Source organism: Apteryx mantelli, chromosome 1, assembly GCF_036417845.1.
Source record: "Apteryx mantelli isolate bAptMan1 chromosome 1, bAptMan1.hap1, whole genome shotgun sequence".
Taxonomy (NCBI): Eukaryota; Metazoa; Chordata; class Aves; order Apterygiformes; family Apterygidae; genus Apteryx; species Apteryx mantelli.
Window position 1 is genome coordinate 20857939 of NC_089978.1, and position 17050 is coordinate 20874988.

At 36.2% G+C, this 17050-nt stretch overlaps 1 protein-coding gene across 4 annotated transcripts in view; it reads left to right on the plus strand.

The window, feature by feature from the left end:
- PARP4 (poly(ADP-ribose) polymerase family member 4) overlaps positions 1-17050 on the plus strand; it is a 52039-nt gene that overhangs the window by 13958 nt on the left and 21031 nt on the right. For all 4 annotated transcript variants that reach the window (XM_067290005.1, XM_067290008.1, XM_067290007.1 and 1 more), the window contains exons 9-21: positions 1438-1611; positions 3751-3911; positions 6444-6581; positions 7788-7886; positions 8104-8287; positions 9036-9192; positions 9719-9843; positions 11549-11680; positions 11868-11954; positions 12973-13137; positions 14064-14110; positions 15548-15629; positions 16078-16215. In XM_067290005.1, the coding sequence (XP_067146106.1) occupies positions 1438-1611; positions 3751-3911; positions 6444-6581; positions 7788-7886; positions 8104-8287; positions 9036-9192; positions 9719-9843; positions 11549-11680; positions 11868-11954; positions 12973-13137; positions 14064-14110; positions 15548-15629; positions 16078-16215 (1689 nt within the window). The remainder of the gene's footprint in view (positions 1-1437; positions 1612-3750; positions 3912-6443; positions 6582-7787; positions 7887-8103; positions 8288-9035; positions 9193-9718; positions 9844-11548; positions 11681-11867; positions 11955-12972; positions 13138-14063; positions 14111-15547; positions 15630-16077; positions 16216-17050) is intronic.

A 17050-nucleotide genomic window follows, 5' to 3' on the forward strand; every position in this document is an offset into this window, starting at 1 on the left:
GTAGTTTTGCTTTGCTCCCTAGGTGCCTAAGAGGTTAACATTTATTCATATGATTAAAGCCTGGCTGTTTAAGAAGGCACTTTTGCTCATCTCTGTCACCACTGAAGGCAAAGTTAGTTGGAGAATATGTTGGTTTTAAATTGGAAGAGCTTTGCCAATAAAAGTTCCTCAATTCTGGAATGTCCTTGCCCTTATCTTATTACATAAAACTCAGTTTTGATGTTCTTCAGCAGCAGATGTATGGTAGGAGAATATCCCTTTAACTTTTTGAAGTGGAATATACATTTGCCTAGGCATTGGTGAGTAAGCAGTACATTAGGAATATTTTGTGTACTCAGAGATAGTAATGAGTGCATTTCATAAATCAGCAAAGACAAAAATGAAATGCTTTTTGTGGTAAATGCTTTTTATGAGATGCAATTGTTTGGATATGAAGATTCCTAACATGTTTCAGATAGGTGAACAAACCAAATTTGATAGTGTTCAATCATTGATAGCTTTTGCAAGAGCCGAATCATGGACCTAAAAGATTCTGTATTCCAAAGCACATACCTATAAGGATATGATAAAACTGTTTTCACTAACTTTTCCCACTAATAATTAATTTTAAGAGAAATAACTTTTGTCCAGGAAGAAAAAAATCTCTTGATTTTTGAAACACAATAATTAAGTGAATTCCCGTTCAGTTAGATTAACTCTCCATCCTTTTTCCAAAGGCTTTTGCAAGACAGAGACCAGCCTTGGGTCAATATTGGAACTGCAGTAAGACTTTGTTATGCAGCCTCTAATATCAACATTTTACTGCCTGTTGCCTATGGTTCATGTAAAGTAAAGCCACTTTGCCTTTTCCCTCCTGCCCTGAGAAGATCAAATAACATGAGTATTCTGTGAAAAATTTCCATTTGAGAGGCAGTGTACAAATAAAAGCAAATTTATGTCCTGTCTGTCTGGACAAAGTATTTAATGAATCATTACTTTCTTGTGATCTAGAGGCTGCATGTTATAAACAGGACTTCTGCTCTGCTTTATGTATTTTAGGATAAATTAGTGCACTTAGAAATTTCATAAGAAACGTATTAAACTAATTTCTGTCATTATTTCATCAATGCATTAGAGCTGACAATGTGAATCAGCAAGAAGTTAAAGAGCATTATCTTTCGATCTAATTCATATTCTGTATTATTTTATGGAGGTTATTTTACTGGCTCTTAGCTCTACTGAGGTGCTTTGCAAGTAGTCAAGTATAAGGACAGAATAATATCCAAGTTTTAAATTTCATATCCTAGTATAGAAAAATATTTTGTCGATATTGCACTAACAAAAAGTTGAAGTGGAATTTCAATGTGGAATTAAATGATCCATTTTCAATATTTATTTTTTTGTGCTTTTTCTGCAATTTTGTGATGGTTTCCAGTTTAATGATCTCTTCTTTTATAGGTGAGCAAAGCAGAAGGTATCTTACTCCAGATAAAGAATGCACTGGATGAGGGAGCAAATGAGGTGGCACTGCAAGTGATGATAAAGGAATTTTATCAAGTTATACGTCACAAAACTGGAATAGACTATAATGTTTCCAAAAAGCTGTTATCTAGTAAACAGGACCTTTGTCAGGTAACTTTTCCAGATTGCTAGTAATTCCTGATCTGCACTGTGCTGTATCAGTTTTAAATGTGCTCACTAGATAAGTTGACTGGGTATTTTGTGCAGCCAGTCACAGACAGTATTAGTTTAAAAAATTAATTTATTGAGATCTCTTGCGTAGAGTAACGCTCTTGGTGGGGAATTGAACCTGTTGAACAGGAAGACCAGTCAAGGTATGGATGCTGACAGGCGTCTCCTTTGCAATTTCTGTGATGGCATCTTCAGCTGGATCAACTGAGATTCACAAAACTTTTTCTGGTGAATTCTTATAATCCAGCTGGCCTTAGTAACCACTCCAGCATACACATAATCAGTTTCTATTGATCATCTTAAATTAATACAGAACATATCTTAACTCTTTTATTAGTGCACAGAAGACTGTTCTGTGTGATCTCTACTACATATGCAGGAACAGTTTCAAGAAGCTGTTTAAAATTATCTACCTATGTACAGTTTGGTCAGTTCCTACATCTACAGCACAAAATGGGGGGGAGAGGGTGTGTAGTCTGCCAGACTGCCTGGATTCTCTGTGCAAGAAGCTAATCAGCACATCTAAACATACAGATAGTGTTTTGTCAGTTGGTGTAAGGCCAGCTGTCCTGCCTAGGAAAATCTCCCACCACCACTCCCCCTTAGGTCTCCTGTGTTAATGAGTTCATTTTTAAGCTGGCTAGGAGTTCAGGCAGACAGGAGTTCAGTTGCCCTGTTGCAAATCAGTCCTCCGTCTCATCTTCGCAGAGTGGCTGGGAAATTCTCAGGCTGCCCAGGGAGCAGGTGCTGACGGGTGCAGAGCGTGCGCGCAGGCAGAGCCCTGACACCCAGCAGCTGTCGGGGAGCAGCAGGGGCAGGCGAGCCAGGAGGGAAGGTGAGGAAGGCCAGGACAGTTACCTCACCAGCAAGGGCACAGGCCCGCAGTACCAAACAAGAAGAGCAGAGCAGGTGACGGTGACTGCCAGTGGCAGTAACCAGGGGCAGACAGCAGTCCAGATCACCTCATCATTATGGCCTTGTCTGGCAGGCCCAAGGTCAAGCCAGGAAGTCAAGTCCACAGGATCAGTCAGAACTGGGGAAGTACCAGGCCAGGTGCAGACATATCTGCAACATAGCTCAGCCAGAGACCAAGGACAAGAGCTGGAGCTTAAAGGCAGCTCCTGAGTAAAGGTAGGTCATGCCCCTGCTGGGGCTTCTCACAGCTTTTTCAAGGCCTTACAGCTGTACTGTCAAAGCTGGCCCCGAGCCCAGGCAACTAGACCCTCGGGTGAAGTGAGATGCACTCAGGGCCCTGTCAGCTATATCACACTTGTAACTGTAGAACAAACTTGAATTTCTTCCTTGTATCACAATTATAATGTAAATTGCATAGATTGTGCTAGAGATCCCTCTTTGTTTTTGCAAAGGATACCCAAAGGTCAGTCTTTGAGTTACAAAATACAAAGGGGGAAAGGTAAAGAGAGGGAGGCTTCCTACTGGGGTAAAAAAGTAAATGTTAATAGTGTCTTTAATCTGGAAGTATTCCTGATATCAGAAATTATTATGTCTCGTACACCTTTCCCATGACTTAGTGAAATGTAGTATTAAAATTTTATTAACTGTCCTCTTTTTTCCTGGTCTGTGAAAATTACATGAATGCGTTGTTCTATTGCCCTAACTAGATAGTGGCACCAGTGACAATATATGACGGATTCTAATAAGTAAGGGTTGCCTTGCAAGCGAAATGAAAACAATAGCCGACCATGAATTCTGGTTTGTGGAGCTTTTATGAGCAGGCTCCATCAGGAACTTGATTTGGAGTTGTACAAAAGCAGTCTAACTATTTCTCGTATTCCTTTTTCTTCTGATTTGTTTTTATGGGATGCAATAGCCGTTTTGGTCTTGTTCCTTACTATATCTGACAAGTGAAAATGTTCTTTTGCATATTCCACTTCAGTGATATTACAGTGTAACTTTATATAATTCAGTCTCAGTTTTGTGTTCAGCCTGAGTGTTTCCTTAATTAAAAATGTACCAAGTATTCGTTTGCAACAGAATTCACTGAAAAAAGTTAATGTTTATTATTCATTCATATGTGTTAATCATGCAACAATTGTAATTTCTGTCATTATTTTCTAGCTAATCCGAGACATGCTTAATATACGTGAAACAAATATGTCATGCCCAAACCCATCATCTTTGGCCAAATACCAGGCTCTAAGGTGCAAGATTGAAGCTGTTGACTCAGAGAGTTATGAATTTCTCAGTGTTAAAGAACAACTGTTAAAAAACAATCACAAGTGAGTGTTTAGTAGTTATACAATGATTCTATACCATTCAAGGGACAGTGCACGATATACCTCTAAAATGGACTGAATTATCAGGTTTTGTTACGGTGCAGCGTTGATTGATGTGAATATGATGTTCTCTCTAGAGCTAATGGGATTGCAGAACAGACATATTTACCATAACCTATACTAGAACCAAATGGAAGTAAATTCAGAAAACTGAAAATAATGACATTGTTCAGTTTTTAATTTTGAAAAGCTGTCTATTTATAGAAGCTAGTGAAATAGGATATATAGGCTTTAGGCTTGTTTTCTCTGCTTTTCAGTGTTTATTTTCAGGTATTTTATAGTATAACTTTCTGCTGAGTTAAAACAAAACAAATTTTCTGTGTGTTATTAGAAGACACTGATGATGGGGGGAGTACTTGGTCATCTCTTGAATATTTACAGAACTTCCTGTTCCTTTTGAAATAGTTTTCAGTTGTGTAAACATTATATATTTTTGGAAAGTTATTCTGCAGATTTGCCTGTGATTTTATTTAATGTTCTTGACCTTGACTTTTAACTGGGTTATAACTGACCTCTGTCTTTTTTAAGTAATTAAAAATGGGTAAATATGGTGAAATAAGGTTAAAGGGATGGTTTAAGAGATTAATGGTTCTAGAAATGAAATAATCAATGACTAGATCTTAATACAGAGAAGAATGATATGGCCCTCAGTTACACACTTATATAGTCACTTCAGGTTTGTTCCTACTGAGTAGTTACATTGTTAAACAACTTGGACCTTTGCTCAGGCCTAAACCTACCTCGAAAATACTGGTTACTAACCAGTTGCACTCAAATGTGTATTGATCAAGTATGGAAAGAGCACTGTGCTTGGAATGTGAAAACTTCTGTTTGGCTTCAGGAAAGTTCAGTAGTTGTGAGCAGTTGATGACATTTTGTTTATACTTAAGGCATTTAAAATTAATACAACAATAGTTTGTGACTCAGTTCCATCTTCTGGTTCTTTCTTTGACAGAACCAAATGAATAAACTTTTTGTGAACTAGCTGTCATCCGAACTACTCTTTGTGCATAGCGGTTACCTATCTTAGCTAACTTAGGTCTTGAGACTATACTATGTACCATATAAGTCATCCAACTAATAAGCACAGGATTTTCCCAGAAAGTTTTGACTTTACTTTTAAACAGGATATAAAAAAGCATAATTACATTGCAGGAACTGGAGCATATTTAGTCCCTTTCAGTCTCTGTATTTGCAATTCTATTTTTTGTCACAAAACAATTGTTTTGGGGGGAAAAAAAATTCAACTGCAGTAGAAATGTATTGAAGGATCAGTGTCTAAGTAGTTTCAAAAAAAAAAAAAACCTTTATATAGCAGCTTCATAAATTAGGACATAAAATATCTACAATCCTTAACAGAAGCCACACAGTTTGAGTAAAGTATTCAAGAATACAGAAAAGTGCAAGTCCTATTTACCAATATTATTTTAGCACTTAGGAACTCAAGTCTGACTGAAGTTCACTGGGCCTTAAAAGCATAACTGTTTGATTTATGCTTTTAATTTCCAGGTAATACCTGCTTTTGGTATCTAATCATTGTGATCCATAAGCCTTTTCTGAATTGCTTTGTAAATCCCAAAGTACATCACCATGTCACAGTCAGGAATCCCAGAATCCTAAAAATCATCTTCTGAGTATTTCTTAAGGTACGTCTGTCTTGACACTGCTAAGCAGCTCAGTCCTGAGTCCACAGTCTGTCACCTGAGGAAGTGCATCCCAAGGCTGTGTTCATACCAGACTCCTTAACTAGAGGTGGTGAGCGTGCTGTTCCCCACCCAGGCCTTTACACCATAGCTAAGGAGAGCGTTCAGCTGGCAAGGATAAAGATGAGAGAGAAAATCTGGCTCTGGTGCTTAGTGTAATCACAAGAAGGGAAGGACATGAATCCCAGTGACTGCTCAGTCCAGTAACTATGGTATGTAAAATGCATACATCTTGTGGAAGGTGGGATTGCAACCCAAATTTTTCTCCTCTCAAGTGTATTTTTTAATTGGGAGGTCTAAGTTACTACCTCCAAATAACTTGAACTATAATGCCAAGATGTTTAGTTCAGCCAAGACAGTGCGTTATCTGAGTGTTCTCAGAATTTTTAGTGCAAGGTAAGTCTGCTTGTAAAAACTAGATGCTAATGAACTCTGAGCCACATAGAGATATATGGAGTTTTATATGTCACGTCTTTGAATTTAGGTCCCAAAATGTCAAATAAGATAATTTCATCTGAGTTTAAGCATGAAAAAACATTTTTGGTTTATCTCTAAATGTCTCTAAGTAGCACTTGATTTTAGTCACTAGGTTTTTAGTATCTCCAGTGATTTCAGTAAATGCTCTGTTATCTTTTTTTCTCTAACAGTTGCAAAAAAAAAATTGAACATTAATTTGAGATTTACAATCAGCCTTTATCTCTTAGCAGTAGATTGATCTCGAATGCACTTTCTAAGTCATATGATCTCAAAGATAATTTCAAATTCCTTGCAGTGACTGTCCAGTGAGAATTTTACAAGTATATAGGGTCAGCAGAATAGGTGAAACAGCAGAATTTCTGAGCAGTCTTGGAAATATTCAGTCCCTATTCCATGCATCACCTGTGCGCAACTTTGTGGGAATTCTTTGCAGGTAAAAATTTACATTACCTTTTTTTATGAAGCTGAATCAGGATTAATTATTTTCTTAAGTATATTTTGACTTAATAAATTGATTTTTATAAAGTCCTTTTACATTATGTTTAACCTAATTGTTTACTGTTAACATTTATATAGATATGTCAGTATACTTCTACAGACCTCTAGAAGGAAAATCGGTCTTTTGTAATGTTGAATTTAATTACTCTCCAAGTGGGTTAGACTTGAGATGCAAGTGTTTGGATATGGTGGTGAGGAGCATAGTTTAAATCCACATGAAAGACAACAGAATGGAGAAAGTAGGGAGAATAATGGCTGTGTGGATAATTTATCCTGTATTTCAGGAAAGAATTCCAATGATGTCCTCCTCCTACCTCTATACGTTATTTCTCCATGACCACTTTATGATCATTTAAAAATATGCCACTTAATTTTCTGGAGTAACCTGGCATCTTGTTCTATGACCAAATTCCATGGGTTCTCTCAAACATGGCAATAATGTTCATGGCTAAAATAATATAACCTAATACTGCCTACATTATATTTAAATCCCCATCACATGTGATGAATACCAGATACTGAAAATTCAAGGATGTTGAAAAGAGCATGTCTGATGTATAATACCATCAAAACTAAATTTATTTCAAAAGTCGTATTAGCATTCTGTTTTCCTCACACTGCAGACTTTAACTGTAGATTACAAAACTGTTGAACTTACTTAAATGTTTTGTCTTTTTATATTCCTTTTATGTAAAAGGTTTACGTGGGCATCCATCAGTAATAAATCAAATGTCTTATAAAAAGTCTAAGGATGGTATCTCTACACTAATATGTTTGCAAATCAAACACTGAAAATGTTTCCAAGTATCATTCCCCCTCATTCTGCCTTTAAAACTCCTTTTTTTACTTAGATGCATTCTGCTAAACATAGGAAAAGCAAACAGTCTTTATTGCTTATATTAATCAGTCTTGATGACTAGTATTGCCTTGGGATTTATTTTTTTGATGAATAGGCTTCCTTGAGTCTCTATGGGTGGTTTCTGTAAAGTGTATTTTGTTTTAATCCTCTGTAATTAGTTATTGCACAATTTGAGTTAGCCCAAATGCTATATACAAAAAACATCAAATATCTTGAGCTTCACTTGTGGTTTGTTTTTTTGTTTTGTTTTTTGTTTGTTTTTTTGTTCCCCCCACCTTCTAGAGGACTCCTTATGCCAAAAGTGGTCGTTGAAGATCATGGCCTGGAGAGAACTGACGCTGGGAATCTGGGCAGTGGCATTTACTTCAGTGATTCTATTAGGTCTGAATGACCATGGTATCTTCTTTATTTTGCCTTTTCTGTATTCTTTTGACTTTCCAAGTTAAGTAGATACAATGTTTAATACTTATAAGGTAATTTAATCATAAAATTTATTCCTGACCATTTTTCCAGAAATACTTGTGAATTCTTAAGCTTTTATGACATTTATATTTACATCAATTTTAATAAAATGTCTATGATCTTTCTTTACATATAGTGCCAGTGTTAAGTATTCTTCGCCCAGTGTGATGGATGGAACTCGACTCCTGGCAGTTTGTGATGTGGCACTTGGCTCCTGCTTGGATTTGTATCAACGAAATTTTTCATTAAATAGTGCACCATCAGGTTATGACAGTGTGCATGGAGTTCATAAAACAACAGATGTCTCCTCAGATTTTGAGGTACTGTTCCTACGGTATTGGGCACTTGAAAAGACACCAAGTTTGGATGTATTGTACCAGTGATAGATAATAGAATGTAACCTGTATTTCAGTTCAGACACTAAATCACTAGATAGCAGTGAGTAAAATGACTATCTGTCTTACTATCTGTAAAGTGCATATAAAACTTCTAAGGCTCTCTTTATTACTATTTGTAAAAAGATTTAAAATTTTTGCAAGAAAAAATAATTAAATGAAAAAACAATTTTATTATATCTGAATTATTGTATAAATATCTGAGATTTGATATTGGAGTTGTTATTTGGAAATGATATCCTGCCTTGTATGGAATAAGAAGTAACCACCATGGAAGGTTCATTGTTTTGTAAGTGAACCCAACTACCATAGTCTCTGTCCTTATTAAGGCCTATACTCCAAGGCAGGGATTATAGCTGTACCAGTACACAAATACAGTTGCTGTCTAGGTATCCATTGAAGTTTGGATTTGGGGTGTTTTATTGTTAATTCTTTTGAGGAAATGTTGTGCTTTAGAGAGAGGAGGGACTGTGGAGAATACAAAATAAGAAGGTAGAAGAGATGCAAATGCAGGTGTTAGAGTGCTTAGGGGAGTGAAAAAAACTGGCAGATTTTTATTATTTATCCAATACGATGTGCCATTTAGATTCACCTCTTAATCAGTTTGCAGGTTTTTTTGAAATAATACCTGTGGCTTTGCTTTTCTTGTAAAATGTCTTTCTTTTTCCACCAGGATGATGAATTTGTTGTGTATAAAACCAATCAGGTTAAAATTAGATATGTTGTTAAGTTTTGTGTTGCTGAAGACCATGTAAAACCATTTCAGCCTGGAACTGGGGTGGAACTGGAGCGAGATCAGCCAGTGTCACAACATCCTTTACAGCATGAAAGTAAGAAATGTTTTCTGTTTGTAGCTTGATTGCTTCAAGAATATCCTAAATATTTATCAGAACCCTTTCTAGAGTACTTGTATGAAACTAACATTTTAATAAAAATTAATTTGCAGTTGATTTGCAGATGTTGCCAAATTAGACATGACCATGTGGCATCTTTATAGCATCTGTTTAACAGATTTCCTATAGGCGTAATTACCGAGAGCAGTTGCAACTCCTTCTGTCAGAGCGTGTTTCAAGAGACCTAGCAGGAAATGCTTTTGCATAAATCATCAGATGGTCTTAAATAATTCCAATCCAAGTTTTAAAACAAAGGCTTCATAAGACCTTAAAGACCTATCATGCTCAGGTAGCAATGAAACACAAGTATTCCTAAAAGAAACGGAGTATTACTTTTAATTTGTGTCTTCTGAATTGCATAGATAAATATGGGCCATTGATGGATAGGATTATTTTCAGACCACTTTCCTGGATATATATTTCAAAAGCTAACTTTCTAATCTTTCTTAAACTCTTTGTTTAGGCTATGCCCTCCCAAGTGTGAATCTTGTGAATGCTGTAAAAACTGGTCTTCAGGACAGATTGGGAAATCTTGTCCCTCTGAAAAGTGTTAACATCAAGGGGAGGATAATAGACTTTGTAGCACAGGTAGAGTACACTACTTACTGTCCTTTTCCATTATGGAGGTCTGAAATATTATTCCAGTTGTTATATAGCACTTTAGTTGTTTAAAAAAAAAAAAGGAAAAAAAAATGGCAATTCTATCTCTAAATGAAGACAAGTTCTGAAACTGAGAGAAAGCAAATTTTATTCTTAGAGAAGCACAGTCAAACAAATGCCAAAAACTCTTTGGTCAGTGAAAGGCTTGGCTTTATTTTTCAAAGTTTTTTTTTTTTTCTGCCTCTGAGTCATCTAGTCAGCACTGAAAAGGAACTTTTTGCAGCAGCTTACGCATTCTCTTCTCTATTGAAAACTTTATTGCTAATCGTTTGGCTAACTGAATTAGAAACCAGTAAGAAATGCGTGGTATGATTAAAGGTCTCTGGAATTACATTTCTGTGGTTTGTTTTTAACTTTGGTTAGACAACCTAAATTAGCTGTCTCAAGTAAAAAGAACTTCCTATTCTAACCTGAAAATTAGCTAATAAAAGTTAGCCAAGCAAAGTTAAGGGCTTACCTTATTTTTTTTTTTTAATATATATGCCCTACAAATATGTTTTGTTACATCAAGTCATGGGTCTTTTCCTATCCTGCAATGTAATTCCACAATTTTCCCCCTGCAACTGAGTTCTGTATAGAGTGGTCTCAACCACGCTAAAGCCTGGTTCTACTGAATTCTGGCATGCATGTCTCGCTGCATGGGAATCTGTTTTCAGGGTTTTCCAGTGCCAAAGTAGCTCCTTAAAAGCAAATTATGTTGTTATTTGTTGCTAAAGCCTTAGTAAAGAGAGCAGGGAAAAAACAGGAAAAAAAAAAAAGAGATTTTAAAGAAGCCTGTGCTTATATTATTCTGACACTGGCAACTGTTGTCTGGTCAGTCTGATTCTGATTTGAGCAACTGTTCCTCTCATGAGAGAATGTCTTTTTTTAGTCTGTTTTTCTATGGAAATGAATTACTATCTAGTAGCATCTGTTCTATGACCCAGTCTACCAAAGCAGAAAATAGTCTCCAAGGCTGAGGAATAGAGCATAAATCAGAAATGATCAGATGACAAGGGACAACAAAAGTGCCAGCAAAGGGAGATGAGAAATTCCTGGAATCTTGTTAGGACACAAGAAGTGAACAGAAGAACAGATGTAGGAAGAAAGTCGGACTATCTGCCACCTGAAAGACAGAAATTCTGTCATTAGAAGATAGATACTACACCTATAGAAGCGATATTGGCTTTTTCAAACATCCCTTTCAGTATATCTTAAAAATAGACCAATTTTCTTTGAAGGTTTAATCTTCCTTCTTGTTTAGTCTTTACGGCCTTGAAACTATCTTAGACATATTGCAGTGGTGGCTTTTTAATGTGGACTCTTCTTTTGTAAAGAGTAGTTTGACAGCTCTAGCTCTGCCAGTACACCAAATGAGCTTTAGAAGGCCATGGCTTACTCTTCTTGTGGAAGAGATTTGATTAATGATTTAGAGTTTAAAAGTTCCACAGCTCCTTGCATGTTTCTGGATGTACCTATTCCTCAAGCACTGGCGAACGTTTTACACTTATTTCTAATGTACACATAAGTCTTCCAGTTAGGGCGTACTTATTGACATTTTGCAGTACAAAGCAGTTATGCTGTTACACTTGAAATACTGCTGTTTTTATCGTATTTTAATGTTACAGAGTTATGAAAGAAATACTCATTTCAGGTAGTGATGTTTCAGACTTACACCAATCAAAACAGTAGTCCGATTGAAGCTAAATATGTCTTTCCTTTGGATGATAAAGCTGCTGTGTGTGGATTTGAAGCTTTTATCAATGGAAAACACATCATTGGAGAGGTAAAATGTTATTGCACTTTGATGCATCCAATCTCAAGATTTGAAAGCACTTAATTTTGTTTTTTCTCAAGTTCTTTGTTGTTACCACTTGACCAGATTTCAAGGTAGTCATGTCATTTGAAATAATATTGGCTAAGTGTTCTGTATATATAAATGAAATAACTCATTTTGGAACAATCTTTCGTAGGTTAAAGAAAAGAAACAAGCACATAGGGAATATAGCAAAGCTATCAGTCAGGGTGATGGAGCTTATCTAATGGACCAGGATGCACCGGTATGTTGAATATGGTGGTTTGTTTACCTATATGAAAATTTTGTAATGGTCAGATTAGAGACAGATTATCTGGACATGAGTGAATATTCCCTTGGAATCTTTACAGAATCATGTCTTTATTGGGAAGTTCCTTTTTATTGGAACTTATTTAGACAGTACATGTGATCACTTTTAAAAACTAGTATTTTTTCTTTCAGTATGTCCTACAGCTTATATAAGATACTTCTCTTTCTGGAGCTTTTCTTTGTAGAGAAATCCAAACTTTTTTTGTAAAAGAATAATTTTTTTTTTTTAGTTAATATTGGTCAGTTTGGCCCAGAAATCTTAAAGAACTATTAAAGGTTTGTCATTTCAAATAGTACTTTCTGTGCTAGCATTTGGTCTCAGCATATGTAAACAACAATTAAATTTGGGGGAGGGGGGAGTGCAGGCTTTAACAATGTCATTAAAGCTAGCCACTTTGTTATAGGTAAACGTGACAAATCGTAACGACCACTCTAACTGGGTTGCATAAATTCCAATTTAATAAAATAACTGAGCAAGTCACAAGTAAGCAAAACAGCGCTGGGCGGCCAGGGAGCCTCCGCTCCACCAACGGCGCGCAAAATTCCCCCGCTCACAGTCTCCTTATATGCGGCTCTAGTTCCGGGTATACGTGGCACTTCCTGTAACTTCTGCGGTTGCGCCGACTGTTGCTAGGGGGTCTTCTGCAGCGGGGATGAAGGCTGCAGTCTTCCTCGGCGTTGTGAGTGATGACCTTCAGGTCGTGTGCACACATTTCACAATACAGTTGTGCAGTACCGCCATATTAGGTAATCTAAACTAACATTGCAGTTTCGCTAGCTCAGTGGAATCATCTCGGGTGGGGGACATGTTTTCGTTACAGGATGTTGTAGTTTAGCCCGTACTTAGCGCCTAGTTTCATCGTACAATCACTTCCCGAGTTGATGTAACAAATTAGCACGTATCACAACTTCCTCTCCCCTTCTCTCTCCCCCTCCCCCACTTTTTTTTTAAGGATATTTTTGTAATAAGTGTTGGAAACTTACCTCCCGACTCTACAGTTCTCATCAAAATCTCCTATATCACTGAACTGAGTTTTCATAATGGTTGTATCTCCTTTCATTTGCCTGCTTCTGTGTCACCATGGCAACAGGACAAAGCATTAAATGAGAACACACAGGTTTGTTAAAAGTCTTAAAATAGCGTCTTCGGCATCTTTTTGTTTTGAAGCAGAAGTTCTGTGCCTAGCAGATTGTAGTTACGCAAGAGGCTTCTGTACAGTCATGATTATTTTCCTTTTAGTCTCTTATTAAAAGATAATTGCTTGCAACCTTTCTTGTCGTAACGAGGGTGCCAAAAAGCAATGTGAGCACAAACTTAAGCAGGAGTGCTGCAATTGGTAGAAAGCTTCTAACTATCTCTGAGGATTTATTTACACCTGCAGTACTTAGAAAGCTGACTTAAGTTGAAACATGTTATATGTCATATAGTTAGACATATAGTGTCAACAGTTAGATGTCATATTTTGTTCTGCATTATCTGGTGCTTCTGTACTGCTGTTCCTCCTTCACAAGATGTTTGCAGACATTTACAATGCATTTGTTTGCAAGAAAGACACTACCTCCATCATGAAACAACAGCTGAGCATCCGCTAAACACTCTATTATCCTTCTCTGCTTCATGGACAAGGTTGCCCATCTGTTTCCTTGGGTGCCCTTGATGGCTCCAGAGTTCTCCAGGTGGGAGGGGAGGTCATCTCTCTGTTTAAATGCTGGTTCTTTGTGATGCAGCTCCTGTGAAATCATACAGCTGTATCAGATTTCCAACTTTTCGACAAACCTGCCTTCTACCTCAAAGCTGTATTATGCTGAGTTCTGCAGTTTAATTGTGGGAGAGAAGCATATGCAGGTTCATCTGAATTTTAGCTACTGTTATGCTCAGATAACATCTATATGAATAAATAAAGTAGAGAGGGTTCCATGCAATTCCAGCTTAGCAATATAAGTGGAATGAAATATGAAATATGAATATAAGTGGAATGAAAGTGGAGTAGCATACAAGTATTTTTAAAGTGATGCAGTTTAAAAGTTCTTTTTTATTTTGTAGGATATGGTAAAAAAGGTTTATGTTAAACAAGTAGATACACGAAAGAAGTAAGTTGCTTTCATTAATATTAATCTGCTTTATTGTCAATACTTTAGATCATTAAAGTAAAACATCGTTTTAAATTAACTTTTTTTCTCTTTGTATGGAAATTGTGATGTCAGGTAGCATTATCAAGAGATGAAAGTAATTTCACTTCTCATTCTCATCTATTGTTATTCTTAGCTATTATCATAGGGGAATAATTTTTAATTAAGCATCATTCTTTTTTTTCTTCACTAAATACTTCATTTTGTTTCTTTTACTAAGGTTTTTATATAAATTCCCAAGTCACATAACCTAGTGAGCCTCGCATGATCTTCATATTTGCAGTATCATTGCACTTAATACTTTAGCCTTTCTTTCCACTTGCATTTTAAATAAAAATTCACAATCATTTGAAACTATGATGTTACTGGTAAAGTAATACTTGTTGGAAACTGATTATTATAATTTTATTTCCTGTAACACTTCACAGATGGCTGTTCTTAACCAAAACCAAAAGCCATCAGGTAGCAATAACAGTAAATATGCCAAAGAGACAGCTGCTCTTCAAGGAGTTGGCTTTTCAGTTTAAAAAAAAACAAAACATGAAAATTTCTCATGAGCATGTCCTAGTTTTTTTCTTCTATCTACAAAGCAGGCACAAAACTACATCCGTTATTTTCTCAAGTTTTATATTATCTTGAAATGGTGGTTCCTATTATCTTGGTTTTGTTCAGTATATTTACTGCTTGTTAATAGAAATGTTATACTGCTGTGCTAAAGGTTTGATGCTGTTTCTGCCATGTATCAGGAATAAATTAACCAGTTTGTATAATAGGCATCTAGCTGTAGAAAAGGTATTTAAAATTATAATACAATTTTAAATTGATATGAAGGAAAAATTCAACTGAAAAAATTGGGAAACACGTAAGAATAGATATTGTGTGGGAAAAGAGATCAGGTATCTCAGGGACGGAAAATACCGTCTGACAGACTGGTTTTTAATCTGGCTACAAAATCAACTAACAAGAACCAATGACTGCAATCCGAATGAGAGGAGGTGGTGTGCACTTTAACAGTAAGGACTGGAACGGTTAGTTAAAGGAAATTATGAACTTGCTCTTTCTGAAATCCAGATTGGTTGTCTGTTAGGAAGTTATGCTTTAGACAAATAAAACATTACACTAAATGAGGAGAAAATTGGTTAAAATGCTAGTGTGTTATAGAGATCATGTCAAATGACCTGTTGATCCCTTCTGGCCTTTGAAGGTGAATCAGCAAGGTTATTTTTTGAGTATCCTAGGGACAGAAACTTGTCTAGGTAGTTTGCTATTCCACACTTCTATCCAAAGAATTAAAAAGGACAGGAAACATAGCTCATTTTCATGGAGATGTCATGGCATGCAGATTAAATATCTTCCATTCTAGAATGCCATTTGATCGCTTCCTTTCTCTTTATATAGTGGATTTTCCTTGGACATGTCTATTGAGATGCCGTACAGTATTGAATGCATACATAGTTGGACACATGAACTTAAAATAAAGGTAAATTAATTTCACTATAACTATGCATCTGCCTTTGCAGTTCTGCTGTATATTTTAAAAGGACATTTTATGCTAGGAGGTGTGTGTACTAGATCTGTCTGGTTTGTACAGAGGGTTCATTGTGCAGACTGGTTGTTCCTGTCTCAGATGAAAACTTCTCTTGTGCTTGAAGCTTTAAAATACCTTAAAAACTTATATTCTTTAAAATATCATTTACTTGAATGTATTTTAAAATACATTACATAAGTAGAAACTGCACCTTGTAAACTTTGTATAAACTTTTTAGCAAAAACCTTTGGGACTACTCATTAAATGTGCTGTCTTCATTCCCTGTCCTCACAAATCACAAGTTTGTTTTAAAACATGCTGTTTGGCACAAGTAATTACCATTTACTGTACTGTTATTGCTAAATAAATATTTAAATGACTGGATTTTTTTCTTTTCTAGAAAACAGATTGCAAGGCTGTAATTAAGACTGTGGAGAACAGCTCTTTGGACGTTAGTGGCTTTGCTCTAGAAATCTGGATTTCTCAAGTCTATCTACCCCGGATGTGGGTAGAGAAGCATCCCAACAAAAGGAGTGAGGTGCAGTAATTGTGGGCATGACCCAAGTTCCAGGATTAAATGCACATTATTATACTGTTCCTGAGGCAATACTGACAATGCTAAAATATAATAGACAGAAACAGTTTCTTTTTGATGGGTAAAAGATGAACAATTTCACATCATGGACAATGTTCAGTTCCTCCCCCCCCCTCCCCAAGCTGAGTATTCTCCAGAAATGAGTTTTTCATTTCAGTTACTTAGAATCTTGTCCCCTTTGTTCTATCCTTTGTCTTGTAATAGAGTAAATGTTGAGGTGCATTTTGAACTCTCTGTGTCCAGTCATATTTCTGTTAAAACACTTTCTTTCTCTAATTGTGCTGCAGTTGGTATTTCATAGAAATGCAGCTACAGTGTTTGATACAGATGTTGCATGCCTGAGGCTGGAACTAAGTAGCTTCAGAGTCATGCAGTCACTATATTGATTAAAAAATAAGCAGCATTTTAAGCTATTTTATTCTCCAGACAGTTATGTAGAAAACGTATAAGAGAGCAGCAAAAAAAGAAAGAAAGAAAAAAGTAGATTCAAGAGCTAAATTTGCAGGGGCTACATTTACAACACACACACAAATGTTTATAGAATCTGTAAGTGTTTTATTTTAAGGGATTTGGCCTTCCTAGGTAATTTCACATTCTGGTGTAGTTCTGACTGTTGCACTGATTATTTGCAAAGGCATTTAAAGCTAATCTTTTTCACTAATAAGTAAAAGAGAAATAAATAGCAGTTCCACAGCTTCAGATTACCCAGAAGCAGATGTGGCTGCAGCTGTGACCATGTCATGAAGAGCCCATCATCAGCCCTGGGAGACATTAATGA